The following is a 14,656-nucleotide window of genomic DNA, read 5'->3' as shown; positions in this document are numbered from 1 at the left end:
ATCACCTGGCTGCCCCGCCTCCCAGCTCTGGGGAGGGTTGGAGCCCTCTTGGGGGAAGGAGGGAGAGGGGTCCAACTGAGGAAGGGGAGAAGGCACCTGAGCACGCGTGGTCCCCAGAAAGTGGCCCTGGGGGGAACCCCCGCCCGCAGATACCCCTCCCTGTGAAGGATGTAAAAAAAAAAAAACAAACAAAAAAAACTTGTTCTGCCTTTTTGTCTCCCCTCCCCCTCTGCCCGCCCCATGGCCCCCCCAGACTGCCTGCGCGTCGGCTGCGCACCCAGTAAGTGGCTTCCCTCTTCTTCTGCAGAGCCCCAGGGGGCCTGGGATTCTGGACTCTGGGATTTGGGGAGGGATGGTGGGGGAGGAGAAGGTTTCATGGATAGCTTGTGTGGGGCTTGGGCAGTGGGTGTGGAGAGGGGAACTGGAGTGGTGGGGGTGAGGGTGGTACGGTCGTGGAGGGCAGAATGAGCCCAAGGAAGCTGACCCAGGGGCAGCTGGTGGAGGGTCCGGGTCAGCATGTTCACCGGGACCGGGAGAAGGAAGGCCCAGAAACTTCAAGTCACCTCACATCCTCTGGGGGGTGGGGCAAAGGCCTGGTGGCACCTACAGCAGGATGGCTGGAGGGAGCCGGAGAGGGGCTGGGACATCCTGCTGCATCTCCAGAGGTGGCCACAAGGGGGAGGGCGGGGCACACAGGAAAGAAGATGAGGGTGGGAGGCAAGCAGGAGGTGAGCTTGGCCAGGGCTTCAAAGCTCAACCCCCACAGCCCCTGTTTGGGGTGGGGGGCGAGATTCTGCCAAAGCGGGGCTCTCTCAGAGGTGACAGTGAGGCTCGCAGCAGGGGTGAGATGGAGAGCAGGTGTGGACAATTCTGAGCACCCCAGTGTGCCTGGATTCAATGCTCTGTCTCTGAGAGTGTCTGCATGGTGTGCCCTGAGGTCACGTAAGAGAGCACAGGGACGTGGCAGCCACAGGCAGAGAGGGTGTGTACGTACCGTGGCTCTGGTGTGTGTTTGGCACGTGTGTGCGCATGCATGGTGAACCCTGTCCCTGCTGGCAATAGCACTGGGGGGCCCAGGTGTAACCTGGGGGTGCTGCAAATGGACTGCAGCACCATTCTAAAGCTACACGTTTTTAGTCTTGGGAGTGGTTAATCCAGGTCCTGAATAAATGGCCCTAATTCCTAAGAAACATTCTGCTCTCTGGCCAGGCTGGATGTGCTGTGTATATGATTGTGTGTCTGGGTGTGTGGAATTAACCAGGCATGTGCAGAAAGGTCACGTTGGGTTCCTCTGGATGGGGGAGCTGTGTGTCTGTGTGTTTTCACTGCCAGCAGTGAGTCTGTGGGTGCACATTCACATTTGGGTGCGTGGTAAGGCTCAGTAGTTTTGGAAGTTTTAGGCCTATGTACATATGCTGGGACTTTAGCTGCTGGCTACACACACTGACGACTGAAGGTCCTTAGGAGATGTGGGGAGGAGTATGTTGGTGCAGGTGTGAGTCTCTGCGTGCAGAGTCTCAGGGCACAGCTCCAGAGGCACTGCGCCATTCACACCGTATTCTTTTCGAACAGCACCCTTGGATGTTGCGCGAAGTGTGGCAAGACTGAGCATGTCTGTGTTTATGACTGGGTGTGTAAAGCTCTGTGTGTGTGGGTGTGTGTACCTGTGTGCATAGGTGCGTGCAGTGGTGAGGCTCTGTGTGCCCAGGGTGGTACATGAAGCCAAATGCGAGCGGGTGGAGGTGCCATGCTCACTCCCCCCTTGGTGCCGCAGGTAAAGGCCCCGAGACGCTCTTTGCGGGGCACAAGCTCAATGACAATGAGTGGCACACGGTGAGGGTGGTGCGGCGTGGCAAGAGCCTGCAGCTGTCAGTGGACAACGTGACCGTGGAGGGTAGGTGGTCTGCGGCCCCATTCTTGGTGACCACTACCTGGGGCAGCATTCTGGCAAGCTGCCAGTGCCGTTGGTATATCATGGGCTCTTGGACCCCAGGGACCATTTCAACTCCCCGCAGGCAGCTTTGCCCCGCAAGCCTGTCGGCCCTGGCCTAAAGAGTCCCGCAACTCCCCCAGACCCAGGAGCCGTGCTTGCTGCCAGCACCCACCTGCGAGGGTTTGCCAGTGTCTCTCCCATGTGGCCCTTGAGTGGAGGGGAGGCTCCTGGGGACCCAATGATCCTACGATCTGGGCTCCAAAACCACGTCCCCATCTCTGTCTCCTGTCCCGAGCAGGACAGATGGCAGGAGCTCACACGCGGCTGGAGTTCCACAACATTGAGACAGGCATCATGACGGAGCGGCGTTTCATCTCTGTGGTGCCCTCCAACTTCATCGGGCACCTGAGCGGGCTGGTGTTCAATGGCCAGCCCTACATGGACCAGTGCAAGGACGGCGACATCACCTACTGCGAGCTCAATGCTCGCTTTGGCCTGCGTGCCATCGTGGCTGACCCCGTCACCTTCAAGAGTCGCAGCAGTTACCTGGCACTCGCCACACTCCAAGCCTACGCCTCCATGCACCTCTTCTTCCAGTTCAAGACTACAGCCCCCGACGGGCTCCTCCTGTTCAACTCGGGCAATGGCAACGACTTCATTGTCATCGAGCTGGTCAAGGGGTGAGGTGCTGGGCACTACACCGCTGTCAAGGACGTGGTTCCCCCCCACCCGCCATGACCAAGATGCAACTCCCCCAGCCACTGGCTGAGATGTCCAATCCCCCAGACCACAGGTCAAGGTTCAGGTCCGCCCCCCACCAGCCAAGATGGAGAAGCAGCACCCTGTCCTCCACCCTGGTGACCCCCCCGCCCCCATTACTTCCTTGCCAGGGATTTCCCAGTCATATCTGTCCTCCATTCGCTGTCCTGGCTCAGGCAGAAGACAGGGCTGTGTCCCTCTGGCCTCTCTTGCCTGAGAGGTCCCCGCCCTAGAGCAGCTCTGTCCCTGCCCCCAGAGGACCCTGCTGCCCTCACAGATATCTCCCCCCACCAGCTTCTCTTCTGAGCCTGCCCCTGGAGCCAGGTCCTCTGTGGCCTTCCCTGCCCGCATCCACCCATGACGGGACCTCACACCAGAGTCCTCGTGTTGTTGGCTTGGGTCCCTCCACTATGAGGTCTCCCTCTCCACCCCTTCTGCTTATAGCTCCCAGCCCCGCCGCAGCTATAGCTCCTCCTTTCCCCGCCTTCCCAGCATTGGCCCCCACCTTGACCCAGTGTCTCCTCCCTACTGTGGGGCAGGTACATCCACTACGTGTTTGACCTGGGGAATGGCCCGTCCTTGATGAAGGGGAACTCAGACAAACCAGTCAATGACAACCAGTGGCACAACGTGGTGGTGTCCAGGGACCCCGGCAACGTGCACACGCTCCAGATCGACTCCCGCACTGTCACTCAGCACTCCAATGGCGCCCGAAACCTCGATCTCAAAGGTGGGGCCTGGGGCCTCTGCAGAAGGCCTGGCCCTACCCCAGATGCCCCCTCGGCCCCAGCAAGATCACCCCTTACCTGGGATGCTCTTTCACGCGCGTGATTCTCCCCCTGCCCCCACCCATGGTTTCCCTCCCTCTTTCCTGTTCTCCACTGTGTCCAGCCTGACATCTTCCCGTCAAAGTTCTGCTCAGCTCCCCTGCGAGGCTGCCCTCCCAACACTGAAAGCCTGGTTGCAGGTTGTGTCTGTCTCACGGGGAGCCTGGTGGCCTCACTCTAGAGCTAGGAGTAGGCAGCTGCACTCCTACTTCTGAAGACCTCTTGGCCCTCCAGGGTTGAGAATTCTGCCTTGGTTGGGGGCTGGAGAGAGAATAGTGTCCTGGCAGATGCCTCCCTGCTGGGGCAGGAGGGGGCAGTGATGTGGGGAGGAAGGAGGGGCAATAACTGGGTCCCCACATGCTGCCCTGGTCATAGCCCTTGGGCATTGGCTGGACTAGGTCTGGGAACTTTTTTGGACTCAGAGCCTCCCTGGTGGGCTCAGCGTCATACCAGGGACTTACATTCCCCAGGGTGTCTTCAGTAGCTAATGAAAGTCATTGCCTGCCCCCAGAATGGGTGGGTGAGAGAGGAGTGAAGAGGATGAGCTTAGAGACCGGGGTTTTGGCACAGGAGTGAGGACAAGGCCTGCGGCTTCTCCAGAGCCCACCGGGGTAACGTGAGCGACCCTCACATGCCCAAAGCAGCCCTCAGTCCCTTAGGGACCCCTGGTGTCAGTGCGACTGGGACTGTCTGAGCTGGGGGAGGGCCATTAGAGACTATTCATCCCCCTCTTGGAGAGACAGAAATGGAAGCTTCAAGAGGCTACGTGGTTTGCCCAAGGTCACAAAGTGAGCCGGCCGCAGAGTTGGAACCAGAAGCTTGGTCAGATCCAGGGCCTGACGAATGGCACAGTGCTGTCAATTCTCCCTGATGCCAGAAGGGGGCGATGTGTCTTGGATAATCCTCAGTGGCAGCAACCCCGGGGTGGCCTGGGCTGGTCTTGCATTGCACTGAGTGCAGGTCAAGGGCAGCAGGGTTGACTCGTGTCTTGTTGGAGCTCTGCTGGGGGCCAGCCATGATTTCCAGGGAGTTAGGGTCTACGTGGCCAGGCAGTGATGTGTCCCTGAGGAGAACTTCCTCGTGTCACCCAGAGTCCCCAGGACAAGCCCTAGTTGTTGTTGGAAGGTGCTGGGCTTAGAACCCCCAGGAGACAACTCAGAGCCGGGAGAGGCTGGCAGAGGCCTGAAGGAGTTCTGGGGATGGGAGACTTCGGAAGGGAGGGAGTGGGGGTGGAGGGGATTGGGCTGCACATCTATGAAAGGCCCTGATTACAGGCCGGAACTGGAATCAGATGTGTGGGAGAGAGCACGGAGCAGGTTCCTCCAGCTGCCCCCCCTTTCCCGGGCATCTGGGCTTCTCTGGGAGGGGAGCAGACAGATGGCAAAGTGGAGAAGGAAGAAAGAAGAGTGGAGGGTGGGCATCTGCGGGCTGCTGCATCTCTGAGAGGAAACTGGAGTCCGGGATGGGACACTGTGGGGCTGCACGACCTGACAGCTGGGTGCCGATGTCCTGGGAGGTCAACGGGGACCTGGGGAGCGGGATGCTGAGGTTTTGATCCCACTCCCTTTGCAGGGGAGCTGTACATTGGCGGTCTCAGCAAGAATATGTTCCACAACCTGCCCAAACTGGTGGCCTCCCGGGATGGCTTTCAGGGCTGCCTGGCCTCGGTGGACCTCAACGGGCGCCTCCCCGACCTCATCGCTGATGCCCTGCACCGCATCGGGCAGGTGGAGAGGGGCTGTGACGGTGAGTGTGGGGCACAGAAGTCGGGTGTGACTCTGCACGCTGCAGGGGGGCCAGCGGTAGAGGCAGACCAGGGCCGCTGGGTGGCCTTCTTCTCAGGCCTCGCAGGAGCTGCCACTCTGGGGCAGAGTATGGGGGAGTCAGGGGGGTCACTTGCCCTCCCTGTTGCCTCCCACCCCGGCCACTTATCACAGTTCCAGGCCAAGACTAGAAGTCCTTGAGCTCCCCTCCATCCCCCTCCCACCCCCATCAGTTCTTGGCCCTTTCTGCCCAGCAGAACGGAGGGCAAGACCTCTCGGCCTGGCCCCGAAGCTTCCGTACCTCCTGAGGCTGGAGGGGGCTTGGCTGAGCTGGGGGTGTTCCTTCCTCCTGCTTCTTCCAGGCCCCAGCACCACCTGCACCGAAGAGTCTTGTGCCAACCAGGGCGTCTGCCTACAGCAGTGGGATGGCTTCACCTGCGACTGCACCATGACCTCCTACGGAGGCCCTGTCTGCAACGACCGTGAGTGCAGGACCGGGAGAGTTCGGGGTGCTGGGGGGAGATCCTGGCCCGTCCCCGGCCCCAGGGATGCTCTGGAGGAGGGAGGGTCTCTGAGAGCCGTGCTGCTTGCTTGCTTCTCATCCCTTCTCGTCACGAGAGACCGAGGGAGCTGCTGGCTGCCGTCCCCTCCCGGAGTCCCCTCTCGGGCCTGTGCAGGACTGCTGCTGCCTGCATGTCTGGGGCAAATCGTTGATAGACGGCCTTTCCTCTTCCTTCTGAGCTGGCGGGACACCGCTCCCTTCACCCCTCACCAAGGGCGTCAGCCTCTGTCGCTCTCCCCATGCGATCCTGGTGATGGTCTCACAAGTCGTAGCTCACACGTACACACTGTTGCACAGGGTGGGGGGTGGGAATTGTCGACCTGCACCCCCTTTCCTCTGGTGCCCTCAGAAACGTGCAGTGGAAGCCTGGGATCTCCTGCCCAGGGTAGGCCTGCGCCCCAGAGGACGGGCTCAGGAGGGCAGGCCTCTGGAGCTGGCTTCCCTGGAAGCCGGCTGTGGTGCAGTTCCCTGGTTTCCCACCCAGCTGCAGGGTGTCCCTTGGAGCCACAAGAACACTCCCTAGTGTCCTCACCTGGCTCTTCTTCTCCCTGGCTGGGTATCTGCTGCCAGCCCGCATACTGTTTGAGGCCCCTTCCCAGAGAGGGCAGCTTCAGCAGCAGTTTCCAGTCCCTGGTGGTTGGTGGCCAGCAGCTGGTTGAGCTTGGCAGATGGAGGGCAGTGGGGCAAGAGCGGGGAGAGCCAACCTCCTGCTTGCAGGGGGCGGGCTGGGGAGCACGCAGCCTCTTCAGGTGTCATTTGAGTGGTCTTCCTTGGGGTAGCCCTGCTGAGACCAGGGACATGAAGGGTCAGCTGCCTGGGAAAAACACACAGACACACAGACACATACACAGACACACAGAGGAGGCTAGGGCTTCTCCATTTTACAGACATGGACGCTGAGGCCTGGAGGGGTGGGTGGATTTCTGGAGGAGTGAACGGTAGATCTGGGCTGAGAACGGGGGTCAGGGCCTTTGCCTCTGTGCCACACTGCAGAGCCTTGGCCATCTGGGCAGAGTCCTGAGTTTCTTACGGGATAGATAACCTACTGGTTTCAGGGATTGGGCTCTTGCGTGGGTCTTGATTTTTTCTTCTACTTTGTGAGAATGCCCACCAATCTCCCTCAGTGCTTTCCTGGTGCTCTAAGGCAGACCTGTCCTTCGGTACCTCCACATCCCGTCCTGTCCCCCAGGATTTTTCTTGTCCGACCTGCCATTCTCTGTACCTTCCAGCCTCCAGACAATGGCCAGCTCGGGCGCTCCAGCCCTGGCTGCCAGGGAATAGAGACGGGGCTGGGCCTCGTCCTCTCCAGCTCACTCAGCTTTGCACGGGTGACCTGGAGACGGTGGTGACTTTGCTGTTTAACAGTAACATTCCCCACTGATTGTTTCATGTTTTGCAGCTTGCAAAGCCCTTTTAATTTGTCCTCAGAGAAGGCAGTAGGATGGAGACCAACCATCCGATTTAGCTGCTGAGGACACTGAGGCCTCAGTAAGAGGCAGTTCCCTGCCCTAAATCACAGGTGCTAGAAGCTAGGCATCCCTAAAGTTTGCTGCCCCTGTTGCTCATTTAGTCCCTGGGCTGGGGGCAGTGGCGGAGGTGGAGACGGTGCCGACGGTGGGCATGGCTGGCCCGGGCTGCAGGGCATCAGGGCTGAGAAGAGCTGCTGCCCGTCATCACTATTACACTCCCACATGATGGAGCCTTCTGGAAGGGAGCGTAGAGAGGGATGGTGGTTTAGGGAGTCAAGCCATCTTTCAGCAGGGGTGGGAAGGGAGCTTGGAGCAACTTCTCTGGGGGCAGGTGGGAGGCAGGGAGAGTTGGGGCTGGGCACGTCTTGGGAAGTGTCACTGTCCCCGAGCACTGGTCTGTGTGTCTGGTGGCAGAGCCTGAGCAAAGCCATGGAGGTAAGGACAAGGTGGGTGCAATCTGGGAGCCTCCAAACCCTGGCCCTGGGGTACCTCTGAGATCTCTGGCCCCAAAGGTCGAGGCAGGAATCTTGGGTCAAGCCACACCCCCTTTTCTCTTGAAGCTGTGCCTCCTCCCGCTTCTCCAGGCTTGGCTGTTTCGTGTTCGTGCTGTCTCTCTATGGTGGGTCTTCTTGAGGCTCCACTGATGCACAACGTCAAGCAGGAACTTGGCCCAGAGGCCTGTTTGCTTCACCCCCAAGTGTGAAGGCCCTGGAGGCACCACTGGGCACCAAGGGCCCCTGTGCCTGAAGAGAGGGAGGCGGGTGGGAATGGCCCAGGTGTCCTTAGAGGGTTGGGCCTGGGGTGTGGAGCTGTCTGGTGGTAAAGAGACTGGAATGAGGAGGAGTCCGACCTTCAGGACAGCCTTTCCCCTTGTGTGGCCTCAGTTTCTCCGTCTGGGATATGGGCATTACACCTGGGGCTGAAGGTACCTCTGTGGGCTCAGGAGTCTGCCCTGGGAAGGCAAGAGAGAGATCAGAGGGAGAGAAGTCATCTCCAGGATGGGAGAGAGAAGAGTGGAGAGAGAATGAAAAAGAGAATATGAACTCAGAGAGGAAGGAAGCTGGAAGGAGGCGCGCTTCCTGGCAGGGCCTGAAGTCCCAGGGCTGAGGTCAGGACAGCTCCCCTTGGCAGCTCAGTCTCCCAGAGCCTGTCTCTGGCTCGCCCGGGCAGTCAGTTCTTCCCCATCTCTGCCCCTCTGTGTGTTTCTCGTCTCTCCATTTGCTCCACAGCCTCTATTGATCTCTTGCACACCTCTGTCTCTCCCTTCTTTTTTACCCTCTGTCTCTCCCCCTCGATCCCCAGCGTCACCCCCTCCAGCTCTCCACTTCCCACTCACTGGTATTGATTGGCCTCTAGGCGGTTTCCCTTCCTCTCCTCTTGCCACTGGCTCCTCCCTCCCTCCTTCCCTCCCTCCCTCTGGGACCATACATTTTCTGCCTGCTCAGAGCTCTGTCCGTCTCTACCTCAGCGCCAGGGCCAAGAGCGTGCACGGGATGAGAGGGCAGGAGGACAAGGCTTTGGGGGCCGCAGCCCTGCTCCTCAGCCTGCAATCTCTCCTCCCTCATGGGGCCACATACCACCTGGAAACTTCCTCCCGGGTGCCTCTGAGGACCCCTTTCTTCCCTTCTGAAGGGCTGGGGGCCAAATGGGGCCCTGGCATCTAGCAGGGCTGGGGAGGTGGCAGGTGCGGCAGAGGAGCTGTCCTGGGTTCTGACTGCACCCAGGACCTGGGTGCAGAACTTGTGGGGCTCCTGGTAGCAGTTTTTGCTCCAAAACGGAATTCAGAATCAATAAGCAGGAGCCAGCCCCTCCCTCCCCTTTTGCACATGCTTCCTTTTGCCCTTTCTTCACCACCTCTCCTTCTCACCCTATGACACTCCTTCTTTGCCTCCTTCCAGGTCCCATCTCTACCTCCCTCCCTCTCTACCTTCAGCATCTCCCCCCCCAGCCCCCCCCCAGGCCCCATGCCGAGGTGGCGTCCAGAGGAAGGGAAGAAAGCCCCCCTGCACTTACCTCTGGGCCTGTGACGCGTGCTTCCCAGAGGTGTCCCAAAGTCTGGGAGGGGGCAGATCTCAGTGGAGGGGCCCCTAGAAGGAGAAGTGACTTCCTCGGCTGGACATTAGTGGCCCAGGAAGGGTTTTGTCACAAGTGGGCCACTCAGTGGATAAGTATCCTGGAAACTCCCCTCCCCAGAGGTAGAGGTTGAGGCAGCGGGAGGGGCAGGGGAAGTGGACAGGAAGGATTGGAGGAGTGTGTGGGGGAGGGGAGCACCCTTTTGGAGAGGTGGCAAGGGACTGTGTGTGTGGCATGTCTTACTCTGGAGCACCTTTGCGCCTCTGGGTGCGTTGTCTGTATGCATATGGGTGACCCTGTTTTTGGAGGGTGAGCTGGAGGGAGCCGTCCGTGTGTACGTTGGCTGTTCATTCATTACCTGTGACCAAACATGTATGTGTGTGTGCATGTATTGCCTCCATGAGCATGTGTACACGCTCGGCTGAGTGTGAGTTCGTGTGCCAGTGTCTATGAGCACATGTATGCATGTATGTATCCGAGCTTATGTGTGCGTGCGTGCACACTGATGCCTGTATGGGCACGTGGGTGTCTCCATACCCGAGCCCGTCCACATCCTAGCGTGCACGTGTGTTCCGAGGCGTGCGTGCAGAGGTGGCGGTGTCCACATCTCTGCGCCCTGGACCAGCGAGCACTCCTGGGGTTCGTCCAGGTGGGGGGAGGGAGGAGGTGGGAGAGAGCGGCCTCTTCTGCTAGCCTCAGTCCTGTTCAATTATTCAGCAGGTCCCCTTCTCCGGAGGGGGCGGGAGGGGAGCGCGCGCCAGGGCGCGGGGGAGGGGCGGGGCTCGCGCAGAGGAGAGGCGAGCCCCAAGCGGGCTAGCCGGGAGCCGCGCGGCGGAGCTGCCCAGCGCCGCCCGCAGATCGGGAGCCGCCCGGGTCCCTCCGCCCTGCCCCCTCCTTCTCCCGCGCTCCTCCTCCCCTCGCCTCCCCTCGCCTCCCCTCTCCACTCCGCTCCTTTCCTCCTTCCTCTCTCCCTCCCTCTCCCTTCCAGCCCTCTCAGCCTCTGCAGCAACACTCCGCTGCCTCCTCTCTCCGCCGGAATCTAGCAGGCTCGCGCCTTTCCTCTGCTCAGCCCCGCTCCCCTCCTCTCCTCTCCCCTCCTCTCCTCTCCCCTCCCCTCCTCTCCTCTCCCCTCCTCTCCGCTCCCCTCCTCTCTTCTCCCTTCATTCCCCCCTCACCCGGATTTGCTTCCCTTCTCTCTTCTCCCGCCCCCCCTCCCCCGGCCCCTCCCTCCTTTCCCCTGTCTCCGTTGGGCGGCAGCGGCAGCGGCAGCGGCCCTAGCCTCCGTCGGTCTCCCGCTTCTCTCCTCCAGTCCCCCTCCTCCCCGGCTCGGTTTTTCTGCAGGATTTCCCCCGCTCTCCCCTCCCTGCTTGGCCCCCGCGCCTCCCCTACCTCTCCACCCGGCACCATGCACCCTCCCCCGGGCGCTCCCCCGGGTTTCTGACGGCCCTCTGCGCCGCTCCGACCCCGCCGGGATGCGGGGAGACCCTTAGCTCCTCGCGATGGACCCAGGCGTCCTGGACCTTGGCGTTGCCACTCTGCGGACCCCGGATTTCCCGGCGGTATCCAGTTGATTTCGTTGGCTCGGGACCGAGGCTTGGGCTCTGGTTTTCCTTCTTTTCACCCCTACCCCCTCCCGGGGCTCGGAGCCGGAGGGGGGCTTCGCGGGGCTACGCAGCCCCGCGTCCCTGCCCCCGGCCATGGGACTGTGAGGCGGCCGCCCCCGGGCCGAAATGCCCCCCGGGGGGAGCGGGCCGGGGGGGTGCCCGCGCCGCCCCCCCGCCCTGGCCGGGCCCGTGCCGCCGCCGCCGCCACCTCTGCTGCCGCTACTGCTGCTGCTGCTGCTTGGGGCAGCCGAGGGGGCCCGGGTCTCCTCCAGCCTCAGCACCACCCACCACGTCCACCACTTCCACAGCAAGCACGGCACCGTGCCGATCGCCATCAACCGCATGCCCTTCCTCACCCGCGGCGGGCACGGTAAGTGGCGCTGCCGATACCGGCCGGCCGGCTGGCTCCCGGGGCCTCCCGTGTGCGCGGCCCTGGCCCCCGCGGGCCGCACCCCAGCCCGTGAGCGCCGAGGCCCGGCCCCTCGGCCCTGCGGGCCCGCATCCCCTCACCTACCATCTTCGGTTCCCAGCATCTCAGCCCCACCCTCGCCTCTCCATCACAATCCCCCCACCCCGTCCCTTTATCATCCTCATCTCTGTCTTCATCACTTTCATTCCTCGCCTCACCTTTACCTCCGAATCCCTATCTCTGGTTTGTTATCACCCTCCTGTTTAGGTCCCCTCACCACCTCCCCATCTGTCCTTTCATCCTCTCTGCCCAGCTCTCCCTTCCGTTTCTCTTGTCTTCACCTCCTCCATCCCTGCCCCTTATCATTTCTCCACCTGGCTTACCTCCACCTCTGCCTCACCGTCGCCTTCCCACTGCTGGTGCAGCATCTCTGTACCCATTATTTTCTTATCTTTGTCCCCCACCAACCTCTCACCTCTGTCCCACCTATCATCTCTGGCTCAGACGGGTTCCATCTCTGCCTCTTTCACCTCTTCATATCTGTCTCTATTTTACTTCTGTTCCTCCAGCAACTGTCCCGTCTTTGTCCTGTCTTTCCCCTATTACTGTCCTTCAAGCACTCAACCACCTCCAAGCACTCACCTCGCTCCACTGTCCCATTATTCTCCCAGCCTCATTCCCTGAATCTCCGGTGTCTCCTCTCCACACCTCTTCACTTCTGCCCTACCTCCACCCCTGATCCTCAGCATCGCCCACCTCCCACTGTTTGAATTTCTGTTCCCCTATCCCAGTCTCCCCATCACCTCCAGAGTCAGTCCTCTATCACTTTACACTGACTATCACCTCTTATCTCAGCGCCCCCTCCCATAACCTTCCATCTCAAAACCTACTTCCTCTTCCCTCTCAGACTCCATCACCTTCCATTTCTGACCTCTATCACTTCTGGTTTCTGCCCTTTGTGGGTTTGCTGGCCCTCCCATCCCAGTCCCTTCATCACCTCATACCTTGGACCTCTAAGATTCTCTGGATGCCATCTCTTCCCATCTCTGTACCTGCCACCTTCCATCTCTTCCATCTCTTCCGTATTATGTGTACCTCCATCACTTCCCATTATTGCATCCCCATAACTTCCAATCTCTGCCCTCCCCACTACCTCCCATGTGTGTCCCTCTTCACGTTTTATTCCATGTCAGACTCCATCATTTCCCATCTCAGTCTCTCCTTCACATTTCATCTCAAAGCTCCTGTTACCTGCCATCCCAGAGACCCCCATCACCTCCCATTTTCGTCCACTTCCCTTCTCTGTACTCCACATCACCTCCCATCTCTGTACCTTGCTATCACTTTCCATGGGGTACCACCGTTTCTGTACCTCTCTCACCTCCCATATGGTGCAACTCATCACCTCCCATCTCTGTACCTCCATCACTTCCCATCCATATACTTCATCACCTTTCATCTTCAGTCCCCATCTCATCCCTCCAACACTCACCGTTTCTGTACCTCCATTACTTCCCATCCCTATATCCTCATCACCTCCTATACCTGTCCTCCCATCACTTCCCATCTCTGAACCCCTATCACCTCCCATCTTGGCACTCTGACATCTCCATGCTCCCATCACCTTTTATCTTGACTCCCATCACTGCGCCTTTACCAGTTCTCGCTCTGTACCTGGTTGCCTCTAATTTCTGTATTCCCATCACTTCCATTTCTGTTCATCCATCCCCTCTCATTTTTTTTTACTCCATTTTTGTTCTGCCCGCATCTTTCATGCCTGTATCTTCACTTCCCATCTATGCCCTCATGGCCTTCTATTTCTGCACTCATCTCTGCCTCCCCATCATTGTTCTACATCTGTCCATCCTTGCTTCCCAATCTTTGTTCCCCCATATCACTTTCAGTCCTTCCACCCCTTTTCTACTCTCCTTTCCCCTTTTTTCCTAGTTCACCTTTATCTTCTTCATGTTTCTACTTTCTCTTCATCCAGTTCCCAGGAGCGGCCTCTTCCAACACTCTCCTTCATTCCTTTCCTCTCCCTTGCCCAGCAGAGTGTCCCTGGCTAGCCCCTGTCTCAGCTGGGGTCCTCTCTGTGCAATGCTCTCTAGGCTCCTTGCTTCACTTCCCCCCCCACACCTTGCACCTGACTTTAACTCCCCTTTTCTCCCTGCGAGCAATCTGGCCCTGTTTGCCTTTCACCGTCCCCTTCATCATCCCTTCTGACTCCCTTGAGGCTCAGTCCCCAGAGACACCCAGATAGGACATGGTCTTTCTGGGCAATGAGGAGAGGCATGAAGGGACAAGAGAGGAAAGGCTATTGGGGGAAATCATGGTGGGGGGAAGAGGAGAGGAGGTGAAAGGGGAAAGGAAAGGAGAGAGGGGCTGGCCCAGGGGAGCTGAGCAGATTGGAAGGAGGGACCTGGGAGCCAAAGTGCCAGAAGAAGGCTCCGTGAAGGAGTTGGAGTCGGGATGCAAAGAGCTGGGGGAGAGGGAGAGAAAATGGAGGAAAGAGCTTGTGGGGGGGTGTTGGGGGAACCTATGGAATGTTGGTGTTGGGATGGCCTCAGAGACTCGCTTGCTGTGCAGAGGAGACAAACAGCCCCAAAAGGGCCGATGGCTGCCGAGGACCACGTGGAAGCAGAGGAGGTGGAGGGTGCTGCAGGGCCGTGATGGAAGGTGGTGGGGAGACCGAGTGGAGGAGCCCGAGAACGGTCAGGCAGTGAAGAGGAAGGAAAAGGGTCAAAGGACGGATAGAAGAGGGGGGAGGAGGCCAGCTGTCGTGGCTGAACCCCACCTGGGTGCACCTCAGATGTGGGGGGAGGCGACAGGATGGGCTTCTGCTGGGACCCCATGCTTGGCTAGAGGAAGAGGCCAGCTTGGGAGACCTTTGTAGGCCAGGGGAGACCCTTCCTTTCTGTGCCAGCATCTCCCTGGCTGCCCCCAGTGTGAGAAGCCTCTCTTTCCTGCACATGCGTCTCCACTTCCCGACTCTTTGCGTTCTTCCTGCATTCCTCCTTGCCTTCCTTCCCTCCTCTCCTCACTCTTTCCTGCCTTTCCCTTTCCACCCTCAACCCCACCCGTTACATAATATCCCTACTGACCTGCCGGACACTCACTGACACTCCTGCACCTGATGGCAGTCTGCGCTTGGGAGGACCAGTACACCCGGGTCCTAAAAATGGCCTGAGGGGGTGACACTCTGACCCTGATTCTAGTTTCAGAGCCCTTTACGAGCCTTGCAGCCCCTGACCTTCATT

The 14,656-nt window shown here is 59.6% G+C and overlaps 1 protein-coding gene across 15 annotated transcripts in view; it reads left to right on the top strand.

Moving 5' to 3' along the window:
* NRXN2 (neurexin 2) overlaps positions 1-14,656 on the top strand; it is a gene marked incomplete at its 5' end in the record, with an annotated part of 99,204 nt that overhangs the window by 51,238 nt on the left and 33,310 nt on the right. For 7 of the 15 annotated variants that reach the window (XM_082845296.1, XM_082845297.1, XM_082845298.1 and 4 more), the window contains 6 exons: positions 254-280; positions 1,775-1,894; positions 2,232-2,613; positions 3,232-3,422; positions 5,092-5,265; positions 5,645-5,764. In XM_082845296.1, the coding sequence (XP_082701422.1) occupies positions 254-280; positions 1,775-1,894; positions 2,232-2,613; positions 3,232-3,422; positions 5,092-5,265; positions 5,645-5,764 (1,014 nt within the window). Of the gene's footprint in view, positions 1-253; positions 281-1,774; positions 1,895-2,228; positions 2,614-3,231; positions 3,423-5,091; positions 5,266-5,644; positions 5,765-11,116; positions 11,361-14,656 lie in introns of those variants that run through there. The other 8 variants (XM_082845288.1, XM_082845286.1, XM_082845287.1 and 5 more) reach the window with 4 other exon arrangements.

The sequence above is a fragment of the Leucopleurus acutus genome, assembly GCF_964270905.1.
Source record: "Leucopleurus acutus genome assembly, chromosome: 8".
In the NCBI taxonomy this organism is placed as follows: domain Eukaryota; kingdom Metazoa; phylum Chordata; class Mammalia; order Artiodactyla; family Delphinidae; genus Leucopleurus; species Leucopleurus acutus.
The sequence above is the reverse complement of the archived record's forward strand: the minus strand, read 5'-3'. Positions and strand labels throughout refer to the sequence as shown.